The sequence below is a fragment of the Dicentrarchus labrax genome, unplaced genomic scaffold, assembly GCF_905237075.1.
Source record: "Dicentrarchus labrax unplaced genomic scaffold, dlabrax2021, whole genome shotgun sequence".
NCBI classification, from domain to species: Eukaryota; Metazoa; Chordata; class Actinopteri; family Moronidae; genus Dicentrarchus; species Dicentrarchus labrax.
This window is the reverse complement of record NW_026136701.1, coordinates 22,910,468-22,928,577: the sequence shown is the minus strand read 5'-3', so window position 1 is coordinate 22,928,577 and position 18,110 is coordinate 22,910,468. Positions and strand designations below refer to the sequence as shown.

The following is an 18,110-nucleotide window of genomic DNA, read 5'->3' as shown; positions in this document are numbered from 1 at the left end:
TAGGCGACAAACTTCAGGCAACAAATGTATAAATGACTATAATTATAAAACTTTTCCCGGCTAATAATTACAGTACTATAAAACTTTCCTGATTCCTGTGGGTAAACTGGCTTGTTGGAGGACACATTAAATAAAAATAGGATATTGTTAAGGTTAGAGCAAATGGATGTATGTAAAGAAATAAAACCAGTCTGTTTCCTCTATAATTGACCTTTCTGGAGGTTAAAAACAGCAAAAACAAACAGCTAACACCACAAATGTACCGTATCAACCTAAAATACTGTAATTCTTTATACAATTAACTCGATATTTACTCTACTGCCAGCGATACCTTTTTGAATTCCATAGTATCCCAGGGTCTGTTTCACAATGTGCACAAATACGCCAAAAGTTTGTGTTTGTAAGTGGAACTCGTTGCTCTCTGGTACCTTTGATGTATCCTTTGTCTCTGACGGACTGCAGGGTCGGGCGGCGGGTCAGGAACTTCTTCAGCTTGTGTCTGGTCTTCTTGTTGTCGGAGCCGTCCATGCTGGTGGAGGTCTTCATGGCTGCGAAGGAGAGATGGGAGAAGATAGTGTTGTCCACCACTCGTCTCAACACACTGTTCGGCATGACGGCTGCTCGATGTTTTGAGGGAATGAAACTGAGAAGCAGTTGTTTTATAGGGGCGAGTAGGGCACTGAGCCAAACACAAACTTTGTACTTTAAACTTTCATTTTCAGTCCACCCTGTTCATTTTTCCTGCTATCATATATGATTTTTTTTCCAACGAATTCAACTCTTAAATATTTTACTTGATGGTGATTTATTATCGGTTTTACACTGAAGTACTGTGCATTTTTAAATTTGTTTAACATTATTAAACACCACACCGACCTCTGCCTTTCTTTGAGTCTCTGTGCTCTTTCTCTTTGTCGTGTTTCTCTGCACCAGGCGACTCCGGCATGTCCTCTTCAATGGCCTCATCAGACTCCCAGGCCTAAGACACACACAAACACACATGGAAATAAGATACTGGGTGTAAAGCCTGCTGCACCTTTGGACTCTCAGGGCAGCAAAACAACAAACTAGATAAGTAGTAAGGTGCCACTGATTAGCTATCCAACGTTTCCTCTTCATTAACTGGCAAAAAATAATATTTGTAGAGCAAACTGGACTTAATATACCAAGGTTCATCTTCTCAGTTTCCCCCAGTGGTTAAACTAAGCTGCTAGTGTTCAGTTGGAGAGTTCAAGGACATCCAACTTAAAATATGTGTTTTAATCAAAAAGTGAATATGCCAACAGTCATAAGTTAGCTGTGACAGAAATCCACTCTTCCTAAAAACTGGTACACTTTTATGACGACAGGACAGCTTCTAGGCTTTAGCCTCTGATTGGGCAACTTTTGGTCAGTCCAATCTGGCAACCCTGGCAGAGACGCATCATTTTGGGACTGTGTGAAGGTGTTGGTCCTCACATGGGTGCTGATGGTGTCCTGCAGCGCTCGGTACCAGTCATTGATCAGGACGTCGTTTTCTGACTGGATCAGCAGCTCCGTGCCCTGTCGAGTCTTCACCTGCAACCAGGAGAAGGACACAAAGTACCAGTGAGGTAATATGTCTGAAAGTACACCTGAAGGACGTTTTGTTTGTATTTGAGAGTTTTCAGTGCATTCAAGACGAGGAAGAGATCGAGGAAGGGCACCTACCTCTATAACGTGTTTCTTGCTGGACTTGTCCTTGGAAGCCCAATCCACCGAGCCGCCCCTCAGATCCACGGTGAACTCTGGTTTGGACTGACCGCCTCCAAACTGGACAGAGACAGGAAATGAATCAAAGGAGGGTAAATTAACACACAGAGAGCCTTCATGGATGTCATCAGCAGTAAACCATGCAACAGTTTGTGTAAATGAGAAGAAAATGTGCTACTTCGATAATAAGGACACCTACAGATTAACTTTCTGATTAACTGCGGTGCAACGTTTTTAACTTCTGACTAAAATTTGAGCTACATCTTCCAGTACAGCTCTGTTAAACAAATCATTGTGATATGATAGTTGTGTCATTTACATTTTCTTGTACTTGACTTTTGATGTCTGATGTGTTGTATGCGGTTTGATGTCCGTCCTTAACTGTATTGTCTTTTATTGTTGTATTTGTCTGACAATTGCCACAGACACAAATTAATTTCCTAAACTATAAACAAAATACATGCATATGTTTCATATACATATAAACAATTAATTCTGAATTAATGTAAAAGGTTTCTATTAAGTAATGGGAAATCTTCCTCTCTTAATGCAAGCTTGGTTGAGATTTAGGAAAACTGACCCAATGACACAATCAAACTTTATTACGATTTCTTTTACCTTGAGAGCTCACTGAACTTTAGTTTTGTTTGAGCACAGGTGTCTTGTGAGTTTCAGCTTGCACACATGCAACTAAAAGCCGAGTTATCCTGCCTGTGTGTCATGCTCTATTCATGTAATCAGAAAGCATGACATCCCTACAGACCTCCATGTGATGATCTACAACTGATGAACGCCTGAACTTCACAATTACTCAAAAAACAACACATTAAACTTAGTGGTTCATGAACTCCATCCTACCTTTTGAGGCAAAACATTACCTTATTGCTTATAATGCACAATAAATATGGCCATTGAAAGTCAAGTCAAGCCACAGAGTAAAATGATTTAGCAAATAAAGAGTAATATTGTTCTTGCCCCATGCCAGGAATAACACACAGAGGGGTTGGGGTCAGAGCATGACAGACAGGAGGGAGGTGGCATGCAGAGGAGGAGAGAGAGAAGCACACAAAAGGAAGGAGGAAGCACATACAGAGGAGGCTCTGTCGAGCCCAGAGCAGCCATAGGAGACAGCAGGACGTTTCTTAGCAGACGGCCTCCAGTTACTCAACAGTGACAGGAGAAATTCAGGGAGGGAGCCACTGTGGTAGTATGGCTGCATGGGAGGATGGAGGGGATCACGACAAGGAAGATGAGGTAGGGGGGGGAAGGTGAAGCCAAAGGTAAAGAGACGGAGGCATGGAAAGAGAAGGAAAGGGAAACATGTAGAAGAGAGAAATGTCAACCCCAACTCCCATCCAGTGACCTGACAAACCCACTGAAAAACACTGGAGGTCCTTTAATGTAAAAAAAGCAGCATCACACAGAGATGACAGACTCCTTCTCACCCTCTAATCAATGAACTTGAGTGACTGTTTCTGTGTATTTGATCTAGACAGAATCTTGCTGTTGATATGAAACAACCTTAAAGGTTTGTGTCACTAACCCAGCTGGTCCCGCCTCCTTGGCCTTTGGCAAATAACAACGTGGATCCTTGGAGTACGGTCCAGGAGGAAGTCCAGTTCTTCCTGCAACAGATTATTCATAAAGAGTCTTAAGTACTGAGAGTAAATCTGCAGAGACCTTCTAATACTACTAAACAACACATTAGGGCTGAGAATCAAACCTCAACTCAACCTCAAACCTGTTCAGCAGTACGAGAACGACCCTCATTCAGACAGAAAAGACTAAAACAGACATTTTTTCACAATCATCGGACAATATTTTTATAATAACTTTTTTGTATTATTATTCTTACAACTGGAAAGTGAATGGGGACGTATAAAGAGAACCAAACAGATAGATGTTACCCTGTGGAGTTTTGTTGTAAACAAACAAACGTTATGTTTACAGTCAGTTTCTCACCAAAATGCATAAGTCTCCTTGAGGCCTAAAAAATACGTTACATATATATTGCACTCTTCTTCTGTTGATCAGTGGAACAGTGTGAAACAATTAGGACGACTGAATTGTGTTGCTTGAGGCATGTGAGTCCTTATATGTGTGCACAAGATATAAAAAAAAAAACAAACATCATAAAAACATTGCTCCACAGTGCCACTAGAGGTCAAACTCTCCACAGGGTACCTTTAAAACTAGCTCAATAATACTGTAGAATATTAACATTGGTCTTGTTACGGCCAAAGACTCAGTGCTACTCACCTCACTTTCTTGCCGTGTTCAGTGATCTTTGTCACATTCAGAACTCCGCACTTTTCGGACGGCTGGAGAGAAAGAAAGCATTATGAAACGCCTTAAAGAAGCAGGTTACACACACATCAATCACTTAAACTATGATCAACAACCACAGCAGAATGACAGGAGAGAAAGCTGCTGAATATTGTGTCACTGTTATTACTATTGTAAAACACCACCACCATCACAAATACCCCGCCACCAGAACAATTACAGCTTTCAGCTTGGAGGAAGGAACAGACTACTACCATTATTCCTACTCAAGAAAGGCAAGTGACTAAACACACGCAAGTGGCATCAGATTAAAAGGTAAAACCATGAATTTCTTGGCAAAACTACTGCAGCAGTTAGATAGAGATCTTTTGCTTCAGATTCTGACACACAGGGAAATTCTGGTACAACACAAATGATCAACGCACCCAGGAACAAACATTTTAAACAAGTCCAAGTCAATTCCTTGGGCACAGTTACCCATCAGCACTGCTTATTAACAGGGATTCTACACAGGCTAAAGTAATGTAAGATGACAGAGGTAACTGTATACTGGGACTTCTCTATTTATTTCCACACCTGTGTAGAAACCCTGCAATAAGCTCAAACACATGTCCCTGCCTACAACCAGGGACCACCTTAAAGCTCCCCCCCGCAGGGCTGAGCCTAGTGGGTGGTGAGGAGGTGAGGTGAGGGGTGAGTACTAACAGAGGTGGGGGGCTTGGGAGACGAAGGGCAGGAGTCAGAGTCAGGAGAGGGGGGCTTTTGACCCAGAGGAGCATCCTAGTGAGGAGACAGGGATGAAAAAAACAAACGGTCACAACAACAAAAAGGGTTAATGAGAAAATGATGAGAGGTTAAGAAGACACAGACGGATGAAAGAGTGCGGTGGCAATTAGCGGTGAGATTATAATGCTGCAAAGTGTGTCGAGTACCTGTGGGAGGTCCAGGAGGCACCAGCGGATTATTAATTAGATGTGGACGCAGGTATTTATCACAGCATTTTTTTAAGGCAGATTATTTCTGTATTGTTGTGGCCAAACCCTCAAATGTAAAAGTTCATCAAATTCATGATTGAATGTTGAGTTTCTTGGTGGAATGATTCAAATCAACGGGTTCAATCAACTCAGAATCAGGCAAAACCAAGTGAATTTGACATGAAGATGGGAATGTAATTATTACTCCTGTTGTGTGATTTTTAACATGCAAGCTGATTGTCTGCTTGAGACAGGGCACGGATTGGTCGGTCGGACAGACTACTGACTTGGTGTTTGTACGGGTGTATGCGGGCGGAGCCTGAGCGGAAACGCCTGGTTTTTAACAGCCGCTGTAAAGCAACCAGTCTACAACTGAAACTCTGGACTCGTGTAATACATTTTACCAGTGAACACATCACAATAACAGCTCCATATGGACAAACTCATTCTGTACAGAAGGCTTTGAAGTCCATACACAGGTAACATCATTAATCACAACTGGCACAAGAGTTAAAGAAATGGATTATAAAATGTACTTTTCAGTGGTCATTTTCACTGGAGATTTTCTTTGCTGGCAGTGAAATTAAGTATTTAAGATCAGAGGTTATTTTAAGTCTGTAGTGTTCAGACTTGGGTGTCAAACCTTGTCGTTGGGGTCTGGGACATAGGCGCTGTGTCTCCACTTGGTCAGGACGATGGGCTCCACGTGTTTCCTGTCCAAACTGCGACTCTTTGGTGCGTCTCCAGATGGCTGTGGAGGGGAGATGTTGTACTGGAGGGAGGGAATCATACTGTATTAATATACTTAAAAGAAAATAAACAAATAAATAGAAAATGTCACAGCAGTGCTTCCCTTCTGGGTGCCAGCTGGTGCAGAGCAAAATAAAACCAAACAACAAAAATATATTCCAGCGCACACCATGATACTAGGATTGACACTTTTTACATTACAAACGAAATAAAACTAATGAAATAGCCAGTTTGACACTCTGATATGAATTGTATCTCATTGTCTTGTGTAATATAATATGTATATTTAATCTTGAATCGTAAATTATATTTGCTTTTGCCTATTGTGTTAGGGTTAGGATTTCCTGCTAATCAGCATTTGATTATTCATAGTCACACCTGATGGCACAGAGCGAATGAAGCAAGATGTGAAATGTGTAGTTTGCTCCTTTATGTTTTCTCTTCAATGTAATAAAACAGTGCCAATCCTACCATCCTGGTGTGTGCAGGAATTTATTTTTGCTGTCTGGTATACTTTTAGTTGCATTAATTTAATGCACATGTATACACATAAGGCTTATCACCTGGATATAACAAGTTTACATCCTCAGTTATAACTAAATATGTGTGCCTGATTCTGCCAAAAGTTAACGTGATGGTACAACTGAACATCCATTTTATAAGCCATAATCACGTAACACCATTAATATTAATCTGTGCCTATAACTCATCTACTGAAATCAGTTCTGGATGGATTGTCAGACAAAGAAGAAATAACTAGAAGAAGCGGCTGTGGGGAACTTGTGGGCCACATTTTTATGCTAAACAATTACTTGATTCTGCACTCACCAGAGTGACTCTCTCTGAGTCTGAGTATGTATAGTCTTACCTTTGGCAGCTCCCATTCTGACCTTGAACCATCTGCACTGTAGTAATACGGTCTGCCCTGCTCATCCACGTGCTTCAACCACTGGTGTTGCACACATGGACAACAGGAGAAACACAAGACTCATTATTGTGAGTCCTGACATTACTTACTAAGTATTTGTGTAATAATATCAACCCTACTGACCAACAGACAAACCTAATATCATGTGTTTTTCATGATATCAAATGTTCCTGAACCCTTGCAATATACTGTAACTTCAATTTCACATGAATGCTCATTATGTTACTTTTATTTAAATCTATACAATAAATACGTTTTTTGGATCTTGCAAGTGTGATTACAACTGTTCCTGGATAATGAGCAAATAGCTTTGAGTGCCTTGTGGGGCACTGCAGGAAACAGTTTGATATTCTCATTATTTCTCTAGTAGTGGTAATCATTCTCATGCTGTGGTGTTACGACTCTGCCTAATATGTGTGGAGGAAACATTTGAGTTGTGCGCAATAGGGGGAAATCTACCATAAATCAACCCAAAATCTGCTCCCACATGCATTCCCAGAAACCACCACAGTAAAGACAAAGCAGAGCAGCGCAGTTCAGCCGGTACCTTCTCATTGGTATAGTCGCTGACGTACAGCGTGTGGCCGTGCTCGTCCATCTCCTCCGACCAACCACGCGGTGGCGAGCCATACTGACTGTCTGACTGGCTAGAGTAGGTGCTGAAGCAGGTGTCCTCGGATGACAGAGGCTGGAGTCGACCGATGGAGAGCGAGAGGAAGGGAAGGAAAGACGGCGAGAGCGAGAGAGGAGTGGTCTACCATCAATGCAAAGAGAGGGGGAGAGAGGAGAGAAAGGAGAGGGCACCATGGAGTTAACAGAAGAGAGAAGACAGTCATGCACCCAGAACCAATTAATCATCAGAAAATACCCAACACCACTTTAATACAGTAGAACCAGAGGACCCATCAGAGAGCTAAAAATCATTGATGTTCATGCATGATTTTGGACAGTGTGGCTGAAGGGGGCTGCTGCAGTGTGACACACAATCAATGAAGTGACAGTGACTGCTTTTTGCCTGTAGGTGGCAGTGTGGTACAGCCATTTAATGAAACAGAGGGCGGCTCAAAATCAGAAATGACTCCCTAATGATTCAGGCTAAACTGGTGTGTCACAACGTGTGTGTGCGTGTTTGTGTGAGTGTCGATAACAAATACAGTTCACATTAATCACAACTGTACTAACTTCCACAATGCAAAAGGCTGCCTGTGTTACTCTGGTGAGCATGCACAATCAAGCTTTGTCAGAAAGAAAATGAAACTTTCATTTTCTCTGAGATATTTTTTGTCTGACAGTTTCAAATCTCCCCGAACAATCTGTCAACACTGAAAGAACAATTTTGCAGATGCCCCACTTTGCCTGTTAATCACAAGGCAGTCACAATATGTGATGAGGTACTGGCATGCCCTATTTGTTATCTATTTAATATCTGTCTCTGACTCAGGATGCTTTGACACTCACTCAGTATACATAAGCAAGTGTGTGTGTGTGTGTGTGAGTCCTTGTAACTCTGTTCTTGTGACAACAGTGCAAGTCAGTTCACTGTTTAAGTTTAGTGTTTAGTTGAACTTAGGATTCTGAATTAATTCAATCTAAGATAAAGGTCTGACTGCAGAGTAAAGGTTAGTCAGTATATATTCAGCATCAGAAGAGCTGCTCAGAAAGCAATGTTTGTTGTTTCAGACGTTCAGACAGAAGGAGAGATCAGTGTCAGCCAACTTAAATGACAGTCAGACCTGGTCTCTGCACTGACAGAACCAGGTGTGACCAGGTGTTCACATGTGTGCAATGACAAGGGCCCAAGAACTCTTTTCTCCACATTACTCAAATTCCTCCTCTGTTAAGTGTTTACGTCTGAGCTGCACTAATTGCATCTGTGTGTGCAGTCATGGAGAGGAGGTGAACTGAACAACTTTGTTCATAGGACTCTCCCTATGCACCTCCACCTTTTTTAAATTCACATTGGCCCACCTGGTTGTCAACAGACATAAAAAATGGACATAAAAATGTACCTAAAAAAAATGTTGCTATTCTTTTTCATCTCTTGAACCAATGACTACATGTAACATTATAATCCCCCTCACTCTCACTTGGATGGCAGCTACTCGGCGCAGCCTTAACGGTATCTGCCTTAAAAAAGTTTGCTTTTTGACCCAGTGGGTGACACATCATCTAAACTTGCTCTGAGGGAGTGTATTCTCTCAAACTAGTGCTTTACTTGTTCTCATTGTTTCGCCCCATGTAATTCATGTTCAGTTTTGAGTAATGAGAGGCTTGCTGACAATCCAGGCAGCCAATCCACCGTTTATTGAAGAAAGATATATTTCTTTGCTTTTAATTGTTGCTAGGAGTTACGAGCCATTGTGACAAGTGACCACTATTGATTTATTTGTCAAGGGCTGACTTTACTACAACTGATATTTCTTAATTAAGGACTCTAAAAGATGTAAAATAACGTATGGGGGCTCATGAGTGTTTCATCCAACCCTCTGTGTATGATCTGTACCTCAGAGCTTTCTCCTGCACTGTGGTTTTCTCCTCTGGTGCTGGTGTCCCTGGCTCGGGGCGGCTTCCAGGTCCTCTCCTGGGTGGAGCGGTTGTAGTAGAAGTGCCTGCCGTTCTGGTCTTTGTAGGTCTCCCAGTCGCCTAGCACGTGGACGGGGGAGCCGGAGGGGTAAGGCGGCAGGTTGGTCTGGGTGATCTTCAGTTCCTGGAGGTTGGTGTAGACGGGGGACTCGGAGCGGCCCTGGCCTGATGAAGATACCGTCTGACGGGGAGAAAGAAAGAGAGCGAGGTCGAACTGTGAGTCATATGTGAGTGGATTTAAGTCCGTTACATAAACAGGGAAAAGTTCCTCGACAGTGAGTGATGATGCCATGCTTTAAAAAATTCACAGCTTTCAGAGTGAAAATCAACAGCTACACCTGCAAAACACCTTAAAAACACCCCCGGAGCATACATACATACATCAAACACCTCTCCCCCACACTGTTAATGCCACGTTCCTACTGAAATCCACGTGGAACATAAGTGATTTAATCTGCAGAGTTTCTGCTGAACATTGAGAGGCATTAGAGCAAAAAGGAAACTGCTGAAATGTCAAATAACTGTAGTTCAAGCTGACATAGCTGTTGTTGGCAACAGAGAAGCGGAGCATTGAATGAACTCAGAGGAGGAGGACAGGGGAAGGAAGTGTTGTTGTTATATAACTGAGAGTGGCAGGATCCCATGTCAGGTAGAAATAAGGAAGTAAAACTGACTATCAAGATGCATCCTGAACATTGGGAGGACAGTTTGTCTGGGCTAATCCTTACAGCTGTGAAAGACAGAACTGTGGAAAATCTCCCCAACAGAAAATACTAAAAGATATAAAATATCTTTTAAATGTGGAATTGCAAAATTACTTTTCTCAAATATTTGTTTGGGGGATTTTATTGCCTTTAACTGACACACCGCAAAGAACCACAGGTCGGATTTGAACCCTGAGCCACTGTAACGAGGACTCAGCCTTGGTACACGGGGCACCAACTCTACCAGGTGAGCTTTCCGGGCGCCTCCTAACTATAACTATATCATTAAGGGAAGTTCTGATGCAAAAAAAAGCTTAATACCCCTACAGTTCCCTCAGTAGTAATGATTTACTAATGACTTTCTTAATTAAGTGATTAATCGTTGGACATATAAAAAGTTGGAAAATAGAAAAAACGGACATTATTTCCTAAAGCCCAAATTGCTGTCTTTTGTCCTAACCCTTAAACAAAATCCAGAGATATTCATTAAATTTACTATTAGACAAGAAAAAGCAACAAATCCTAACACTGATCTGAACAGCTGGAAACATGAAATGTTTGGCATCAACTACAGTAAAGTTGTTGTAATTCAACTCAGTGACCAATCATTCCACCCCTAATATAGGTATAACCATTTTAAATGAATACCTTCAGTATAGACTGACAGCAAACTACCATCTTACCATCACTTTCTTAAATGATGACAGTCTATACATCTGTTCCTGTTCCTCCTTGAAACCTGGACCTTTCAGATTAGATTTTGAATCAGAACAAGAAGTCTCTGCAGACAGCGAGCACCGATACTGTCTGAACTGTGAAGATCATGAGGAAAAATGTGAATTACGTTTCAGGTCCTTTTACTATTTTATTTGTTTTAATTTTAACACATGGCAAAAACAGGTCACTCTGCAGAGCAAAACCTCTGACATGTTACCAACACAGTGCAGAAAGGTTCCTGCTCAACAGGACGGGAAACCTGACCAACCGCTATGCTTCATGCTGTTAATGGTAAGATGGGAGCGTCTACTGCAACCGTCACTTTGTCAGGTGACCAAACATGATTCAAAATGGTTTAACAAAGAGTGAATGAGCTGGTGAACGTGGATATGAATTACAACACAACTGACAGTTAGTTCCTGTATCTGGTCGAACTACAACATTTCCACAGCTGTAGTACAGCCAGCATGTTGCCTCTAATGACAGAGCATCCTTCTTCAAAACCCCTGGCGCACGACTGATCCAGTCAATGGGCTGCTTGTCATGATTATTTCATGCTGGCATTACAAAGAAGCTGCCTTGCTGCAGAGCGACAGGGCAGAGAGAGTCATAAATAATGCCAGTGCCCCAAGGCCTCCTAACACTGGCTCTGTGATGTTTTTATTGCACGGGGATCAATAGGGGATGAAATATGCAGTAGCCGAGCAAACAGCTGGAGGTACACACGAAGATCGAATATTCAGTGGACTAGAAGAAGCCTGAGAACTGAGCTGTTCAATACAGCATCGAAGCATGACCAAATGAAGGTGGAGGGTGCATACATTATACATAATATATTACATAACTTACCGTAGTTTCTTCTACCTGTTCCTTAAGACTTGAGAAGGCAGCATTTGCCAGAAAGCCACTGGTCAGAAAACCCAGACACAAAACAGGGAAACTCGCTTTGCAAGTATAGAGCCATTAAGCACTAGACTTCCAAAATAAGAGATGGCTTTTACCAGAAATGTTCTGTAATGCTTTTGTGCAAAACCACCACAGTATAAGGTGCAACTTAAAAGTTATGCTCAAGAACTGAAAATGCATAAAATATTACCTCTGGTGGAGAGCAACTAGTGAACACGTCATCCTCCTCATGTACTGATATTGCTCGTAAAAAACTTCTCCTCAAACGGGTCATTGCCATTGTCCCTGCTTAATGTTCTGAGTTTGAGTTACTGCATGCAGTGCTCGCTGATGACTCGGTTCTGTGGTCTTCCTGTATAATGCTCGAGTGAACATGTGATTTAGTGCATGGATCCGTCAAAGGGGAAGTCCTGGTACTTCTATCGGCCGTTAAAAAAATTAACAAGTGGGGGGGTGATTATCCCACTTGTGTCAACCACAAAAACCACAGTTCCCCCCCGAAAAGCTGTTGAAATTAAACTTCACCTAAATGGTGGGAAGCGCCACCAACCTTTAACAAATGTTTTAAGAGGTGCTTTTTTCCCCCAGCAGTGTGCAGTAAACCACACAGGAAAACATTTTTACTTACTTACCCCTGATGGCATATGTGCCAGGCTTTCTATTCCCTATCAAACCTGTGCAGGACTCAAGAAGATCCGTTATCTGTATTCACTTTTGGCTACTCATACGTAACATTTGGCAATCTGCTCCCTTTCGCCTGATAAGCCAATTTCATTAAAGGAGAAGCTGAAGATGACACAGAAAGAAGGTGTAAGAAGGATCTGAGCTATAGATACATCGCACCCAATATAAGGAGTCTTGTCCTGTTTTGTATGTTTTTCTGTCGTTAAATAAATCTTACATCCTCAATTTCATTGTCAGACTGGTTTTAAACTGGTTTTATAGGACACAAGGTTGTGAAACAGTACAAGATTCAAGTAGAGCCTGAGGATAATAACCACTACCAACTGCGGTAAGGTCCTCCAATGACAGCAGCAATAAAGGCTATGTCAAATAACGGCACTCATTATGTAACTAAAGGCTGCACTGCCAGGTTGGCTCATTAAAAATGCAGAGGGTGTCTCTTGACTCCATTATAGCAGCAGTATATCCCTGAGCAGCTGGTGTTGGGCATCTGGTGTGAACAGACTGACCACCTAATCAATACTGAGCTTTAAAACCACCAAACCACAGTGGGACATTAAGAGGTTGACCTCTTACATCGAGGGAGCTGCTCTCTTTCAGAGTACAGTGTGCTTCAGTAGAGGTTGCCAGGTGTACAAGTGTTAGCATGTACTAAACAGTTGTGAAGTGGCAGGAGTTAGTTTGGGTGTCCAGAGTTTTGAAAGTAAAAGTCTTGGTGGGTTTTTGTGCGTAGGTAATGTTAGGTGGCGGGCAGTTCAACGTAAGCTGTCCTGGTTGAAGAATCATTTTAAGAGATGAGCAACTGAATTAGAAAATGTTTTTGATAAAAACATCCAATCACTGAGCTTAAAGTTATGTTGTACGGGCTGCTACTGTTGAGTGAAAGCTTAAGATTATGCTTCACAGACGTGATTCAAATCAGTTCACCTTGCAATGACAAAGCATTTTGCATTTCCGACAGCTCTAATTCTTCTCTAATTCTGCGTTTGCTGATTCTCATGGCTATAGATATTGCCATTTGCCATATGAAAGTGATACTGACTAATACCAAGCAGCAGACTGATACCAAGCAGCAACCATTTTGATAATCGATCAATTGTTTAAGTCATTTTTTAAAGAGAGGATTTCTCTGGTTCCAGCTTCTCTCTTTGTTATTAATATTAAAATTTTTAAATGTTGGTCAGACAACTCAAGCAGTTCAAAGACATCACTTTGGGCTCGAGAGGGATTTCTCACTATTCGACTATTTGTTTTATTCCATTACTCATAAAACCTGGTTGTTGGGTGCAAAGGTGGTCATGAATGTATTTGATTGACTAGAATACTGACCAGTATGCCTCAATCATACCAGAAGTCAACTGCAAACCACAACACTTACTGTACATCCTGCAGTGAGAAGCACCGAGTCTGAGGGCAAACTACACTGCAGCAGCCAATCAACAGTTCTGATTGCAGCTCGGCATACTCCTAATTTCCTATTTCAGGCCAGAGCAGGAGTTAATGGCTAGAATAAGAGGGGATGGGGAGCGATGCTGCCAGTTTCAGATAGGAGACCTGCATAGCCTTATCTGTACTGCCTGCAGCTCTGCAGTGGAATAATAATCAACTGGTCCAGTGTTCTTCAGCCGCAGATAAACCACATCAGAGCCAGAAAGAAAAAGCGATAGAGAGAAATGGGAGAAGACTGGGGACTCTGCTTCAGGCACTGAATGCATCAGAGCTAATATTAGACGGAAATGGCTGCAGATGCTTTGGCAACACATCGTTTATATTTAGACTATGGTGTGAGATTCAGAACACTCTGTTCATTTTATGCAAACTTGTTGTCCTGATTCACATAAAGTTGGGGGGGGGGGTCACTCTAAAAACTGCTAGGTTGTTTTTCAGAAGAAAACTCCCAGTGATGCTGTCTGGGTTCTTTCAGTGTGTTTGTTTCACTTGTGGTTTCAAGATGAGGTTTCAGTGGTTCTTTCTGTGGGGTTTTCGTCATTTGATTAAACTTCTTGTCTTCAGATTGCTTATTTTGTCTCGCCAGTAGTCAAAACACAAAAAGATACTGAAATCACAATGACCGGAGACAGAGAAAAGCAGCAACTCTCTTTACTTTGGAGCAGCAAATGTTTTGTAGTCTTGCTACGAAGAAAATTACTAAAAATGAGTCGGTTGATAAAGTAATTGATCTAGCAATTGATCATTTCAGCCTGAAGCCTGTTAATAAATGTACACTAAAACTACTTCACTACAAGTAAAAGTCCTGCATTTAAAAGTTTTATTAAAGAGTAAGCATTATCAGAAAAAAAAAAACTAAAAGTGGAGTACAGTAACTTTATTAGGCACTAAAAACATCAGAGAGGTCACAATTGGCCAGAAGTGCATCAGTGTCCTTTAGGTGGCAGCCTGACAACAAAGTTTGTGAAGTCTTAAAGGGGATGGGCCAGTGAGGAGGAGGAGGAGGAGGAGGAGGAGGAGGAGGTGGGGCTCCACATATGCACCTCCACTCTCCTCCCCCTGTTTTCTGTTTGACACAAGTGAACCTGCTCTGCTACATACCACAGGGAGCTGGGCCATGAAAACACAAAACACACACACACACTGCATGGGTCAGACCAATATACAAATGTGCAAGTTAGCACATGTACACAAAAACATTGACCTTGTTTCTACTTCCTCGTCCATTCAGTTTTCTGTGTGATTGGGATAGTGGGATAAGTGCAGCTGTAGTGCTTTATGGTCACAGTCGCGCAGCATGAGTCACTGAGGAGCTGCTAAATGACAAATATTGCATAACATAAGGAAATGTTTCTTAATATTTCAACACCCCCTATGTAGCTGACATTCAGACTCTTTTGTTCACGTGTGGGACACAGTTTGACAACAATAAACACAGATATTTACAACAGCAAGAAAGCCAACTTAATTAATATTTGAAAGAAAGGTTTCATTTAATTCGACCTTTAAGACTGTAACAAATGTGCATTCAAAGCAATTTTAACTTCTCACTGATCTTATCTGGGAGAAATGTAGCTACAAAAACTGATTTGATGCCTTGTTTTTCTATAATATAGTAATTTCATTTTTATTTCATTACCACTTTAACTGGTATACTAGTGCTAGGTGCTACATTAGTTGCTGGCTGTGGGATAAATGACCAGTGAAACCAGCCAGGAGGTGTGACAGAGCCTGATCGAAACAGGAAGAAAGGAGGTTGTATTAGAGAGGAGTTGTGCACGGGGAAAATGTCCAGATAAGATTACATCACAAATACCATAAAACATACAGAAAGCCTTGGAGGTTTTCCAATTCAGTTGCTGTATGATTGCTATTTTGATATGTCGATTTCCAGACCTGTATTTTTCATTTCTAAATCAAGTCTACCTGTCTTTGTTTTTCACCCAATACATATCTGTGTCATTGAATTAATGAATGAATTGCACAAAAAGACAAAACATAAACAGTTCAAGAACAAAAAAACAAAAAAGGTATCATTAACAGACCCTAAAAAACCATAGAAAGTCTCATTCAGTCGGGTCTGAGTCTCATTAAATCTGACTGAAATGAATAATAAGGAAGAAAAGCAAACCGCGGACAAACACACTGCAAGTCAACACAGAAAGGCCTTGAAATACTGGCACCACATAAGGCAATTACACAACCCCAGATCAATTACATTCAACAGGAGACAATGCAATTCAGGGAAAACACAGTGAATAGCCAGAGGTGAGTTTGAGCTCTGATTGGCCTTATGAAGCTCAGAGCTGGAGTGAGGAAGCAGTCAGGCTGCACCTTATATATTCTGTCAATGGGCTGCACTAAACCATGGACACTAGAGCCTTCACAAGTAGCTACGTCCAGGAAGATGAAACCAATAACTAACCATCAACTAATTACTGTTACGGTTATGTTTACATTCCTTTACAGCACAGATAATCAATTAATCTATTATTTGATAATTATTAGTCTATACAAGGTCAGAAAACAGGGAAAAATGCTTACCCCATGTCCTGAGACAACAACAAGTGAATAACTACATTTACTATGATGTAAAACACAGAAAAGCAACAAGTCTTCACATCTGAGAATTTGGAAGCAGCAAATATTTGTGGTTTTCTGCCTGAAGATTACTAACAATAATCCATTCTCAAAATTATCATCAGTTTATTTTCTGCCAAATCAGATAATCATTCTTGCACCAAAGCCCATATTATCAGACGCACCAACTGTCCTGAACACAGGTAGTTTACTATAACAGGCTGACTGGGTGTTTGGTACCATCAGTTTTTGCCTCTTTGTAATATTTTATGACATATGCAATACGATCTGTTTGGAGTACAATTTGGAAAAGGAAAAAAAAAAGAGATCTGAGGGTCTACACAGTTAGAGATCAGAGAGAAGTGATGTACGGTGCCCTCTTTTACATAATCCCGCCTGGGTGTAGCATCGCTGAAGTCTGTCGGAGAAGAAGGTCCACAGAGGAATCCTGGTCTTGTTCTGAATCTAACTCTGATCTACTCGTGTCTCTACACGAGCTGCAAATGGGTCAAATGTAAGAAAGAGCAGGAGGGAGAGAAAGTAAAAAAGAAAGTGATGCAGAAAGGAGGCAGAGAAGCTGCTTTAATATGATCCGTCTCTTGTCTCATACTTTTGACATATAGTCAAAACAAGCTCCAAATTCCACAAAGTTTGGGTTAAGGATTATGTTGACGTGCATAGCAGTTAGGTCTTCATTTAATTATATATCATTACGATGGAAAAAATAGGCAGTCTGTATGAATAGAGCTTATACATTATGGTATATACCGTACACATCAAAGATTATGAGTCATTGTTAAGATTAAGTATTTAAAGTGAAAACAGTCAAATTCTAATGCAACCTCCATGAGAAGAAAAATATGTAACTAGTCTGAACTGCTGCCAGTCTCCCAGTCTTTCATTTCTAATTGTCTTTGAGCAGATGTTTTTCTAAAGATAAGCCCAATTGACAGCCCAGCCCACAGTACTTAATAAAGCCGCTGTTACAACAATGTACCATGCGAGATCTCTGTGTGTTTTTACAGCCCTGTATTAAAATAATGGGCTGTGTGGTGGGGCTGTGTTGTTTCAGGTACCACAGAGACAATCCAGGAAGTCCAGTTGAAATAATAAATCTATTAGTTTGGAGGTTTAATAAATGTTTAAACATCGCAAAGAACTCCATAATATTATGACGTTATTTTACTGATCACAACAGATATTATTTTAGATTTCATTGCGATGTAAACAGTGAAAATGTGGTGTTCAACAGGCGGCCAGGAATGTGCACTTGTACATAGTTGACTGACCAAAGCAGCTCATTGCCAGATGTTGTTGGCAAAAGTTGAGTCAGGTTCAAAGTTTTTGCACAACCCTGCGTTTTGTTTTCATTTGGGTTTTTTTTGCCAGAGACCTCTGCACTGGAACTCATTCAAATGAATGAGGGGGGGGGGGTCTGTATAAGTGTATAATTCTCTGTAAGGACTGTATACAGCTGACTATGGAGTGCGTGACTAAAGATACACAAGAGTGACACAGAAAGTGAAAAGTGATTAGTGTTGGCACTGCCAAATGTAGGAAGAAATGAACTCTTCCAGATGTGTGTGCGATTGTCGTGTGTATATGACCATACGCTTGTGTGTCTGGAACAGCAGCTGTCTAGATGCTGCTCTGCCCTCTCCACAGGGAACGAGGGCAGGCTGGGCCACTATTCATGAACCCACAGTCACCCTTTTTCAACAGAGGAGAGGGGGGAAAAATCCCATTTTGTAGCAAGACTTTTTCAGACACCTTACTGACCACAGAGATTTAAAACAAGTGAGCAGGAAGGGCTTCAGT

General features: G+C 41.3%; 1 protein-coding gene across 11 annotated transcripts in view; it reads right to left on the bottom strand.

Annotated features, from left to right (window-relative positions):
* The window catches only part of LOC127368039 (rho GTPase-activating protein 12), a 51,530-nt gene that overhangs the window by 4,346 nt on the left and 29,074 nt on the right, over nt 1-18,110 (bottom strand). For 3 of the 11 annotated variants that reach the window (XM_051408452.1, XM_051408462.1, XM_051408469.1), the window contains exons 3-14: nt 9,173-9,433; nt 7,217-7,423; nt 6,610-6,690; nt 5,635-5,763; nt 5,279-5,341; nt 4,723-4,797; nt 3,991-4,052; nt 3,275-3,356; nt 1,690-1,791; nt 1,459-1,557; nt 877-979; nt 429-548 (exon numbers count right to left, since the gene is read on the bottom strand). In XM_051408452.1, the coding sequence (XP_051264412.1) occupies nt 429-548; nt 877-979; nt 1,459-1,557; nt 1,690-1,791; nt 3,275-3,356; nt 3,991-4,052; nt 4,723-4,797; nt 5,279-5,341; nt 5,635-5,763; nt 6,610-6,690; nt 7,217-7,423; nt 9,173-9,433 (1,384 nt within the window). The remainder of the gene's footprint in view (nt 1-428; nt 549-876; nt 980-1,458; nt 1,558-1,689; nt 1,792-3,274; nt 3,357-3,990; nt 4,053-4,722; nt 4,798-5,278; nt 5,342-5,634; nt 5,764-6,609; nt 6,691-7,216; nt 7,424-9,172; nt 9,434-18,110) is intronic. The other 8 variants (XM_051408479.1, XM_051408496.1, XM_051408487.1 and 5 more) reach the window with 8 other exon arrangements.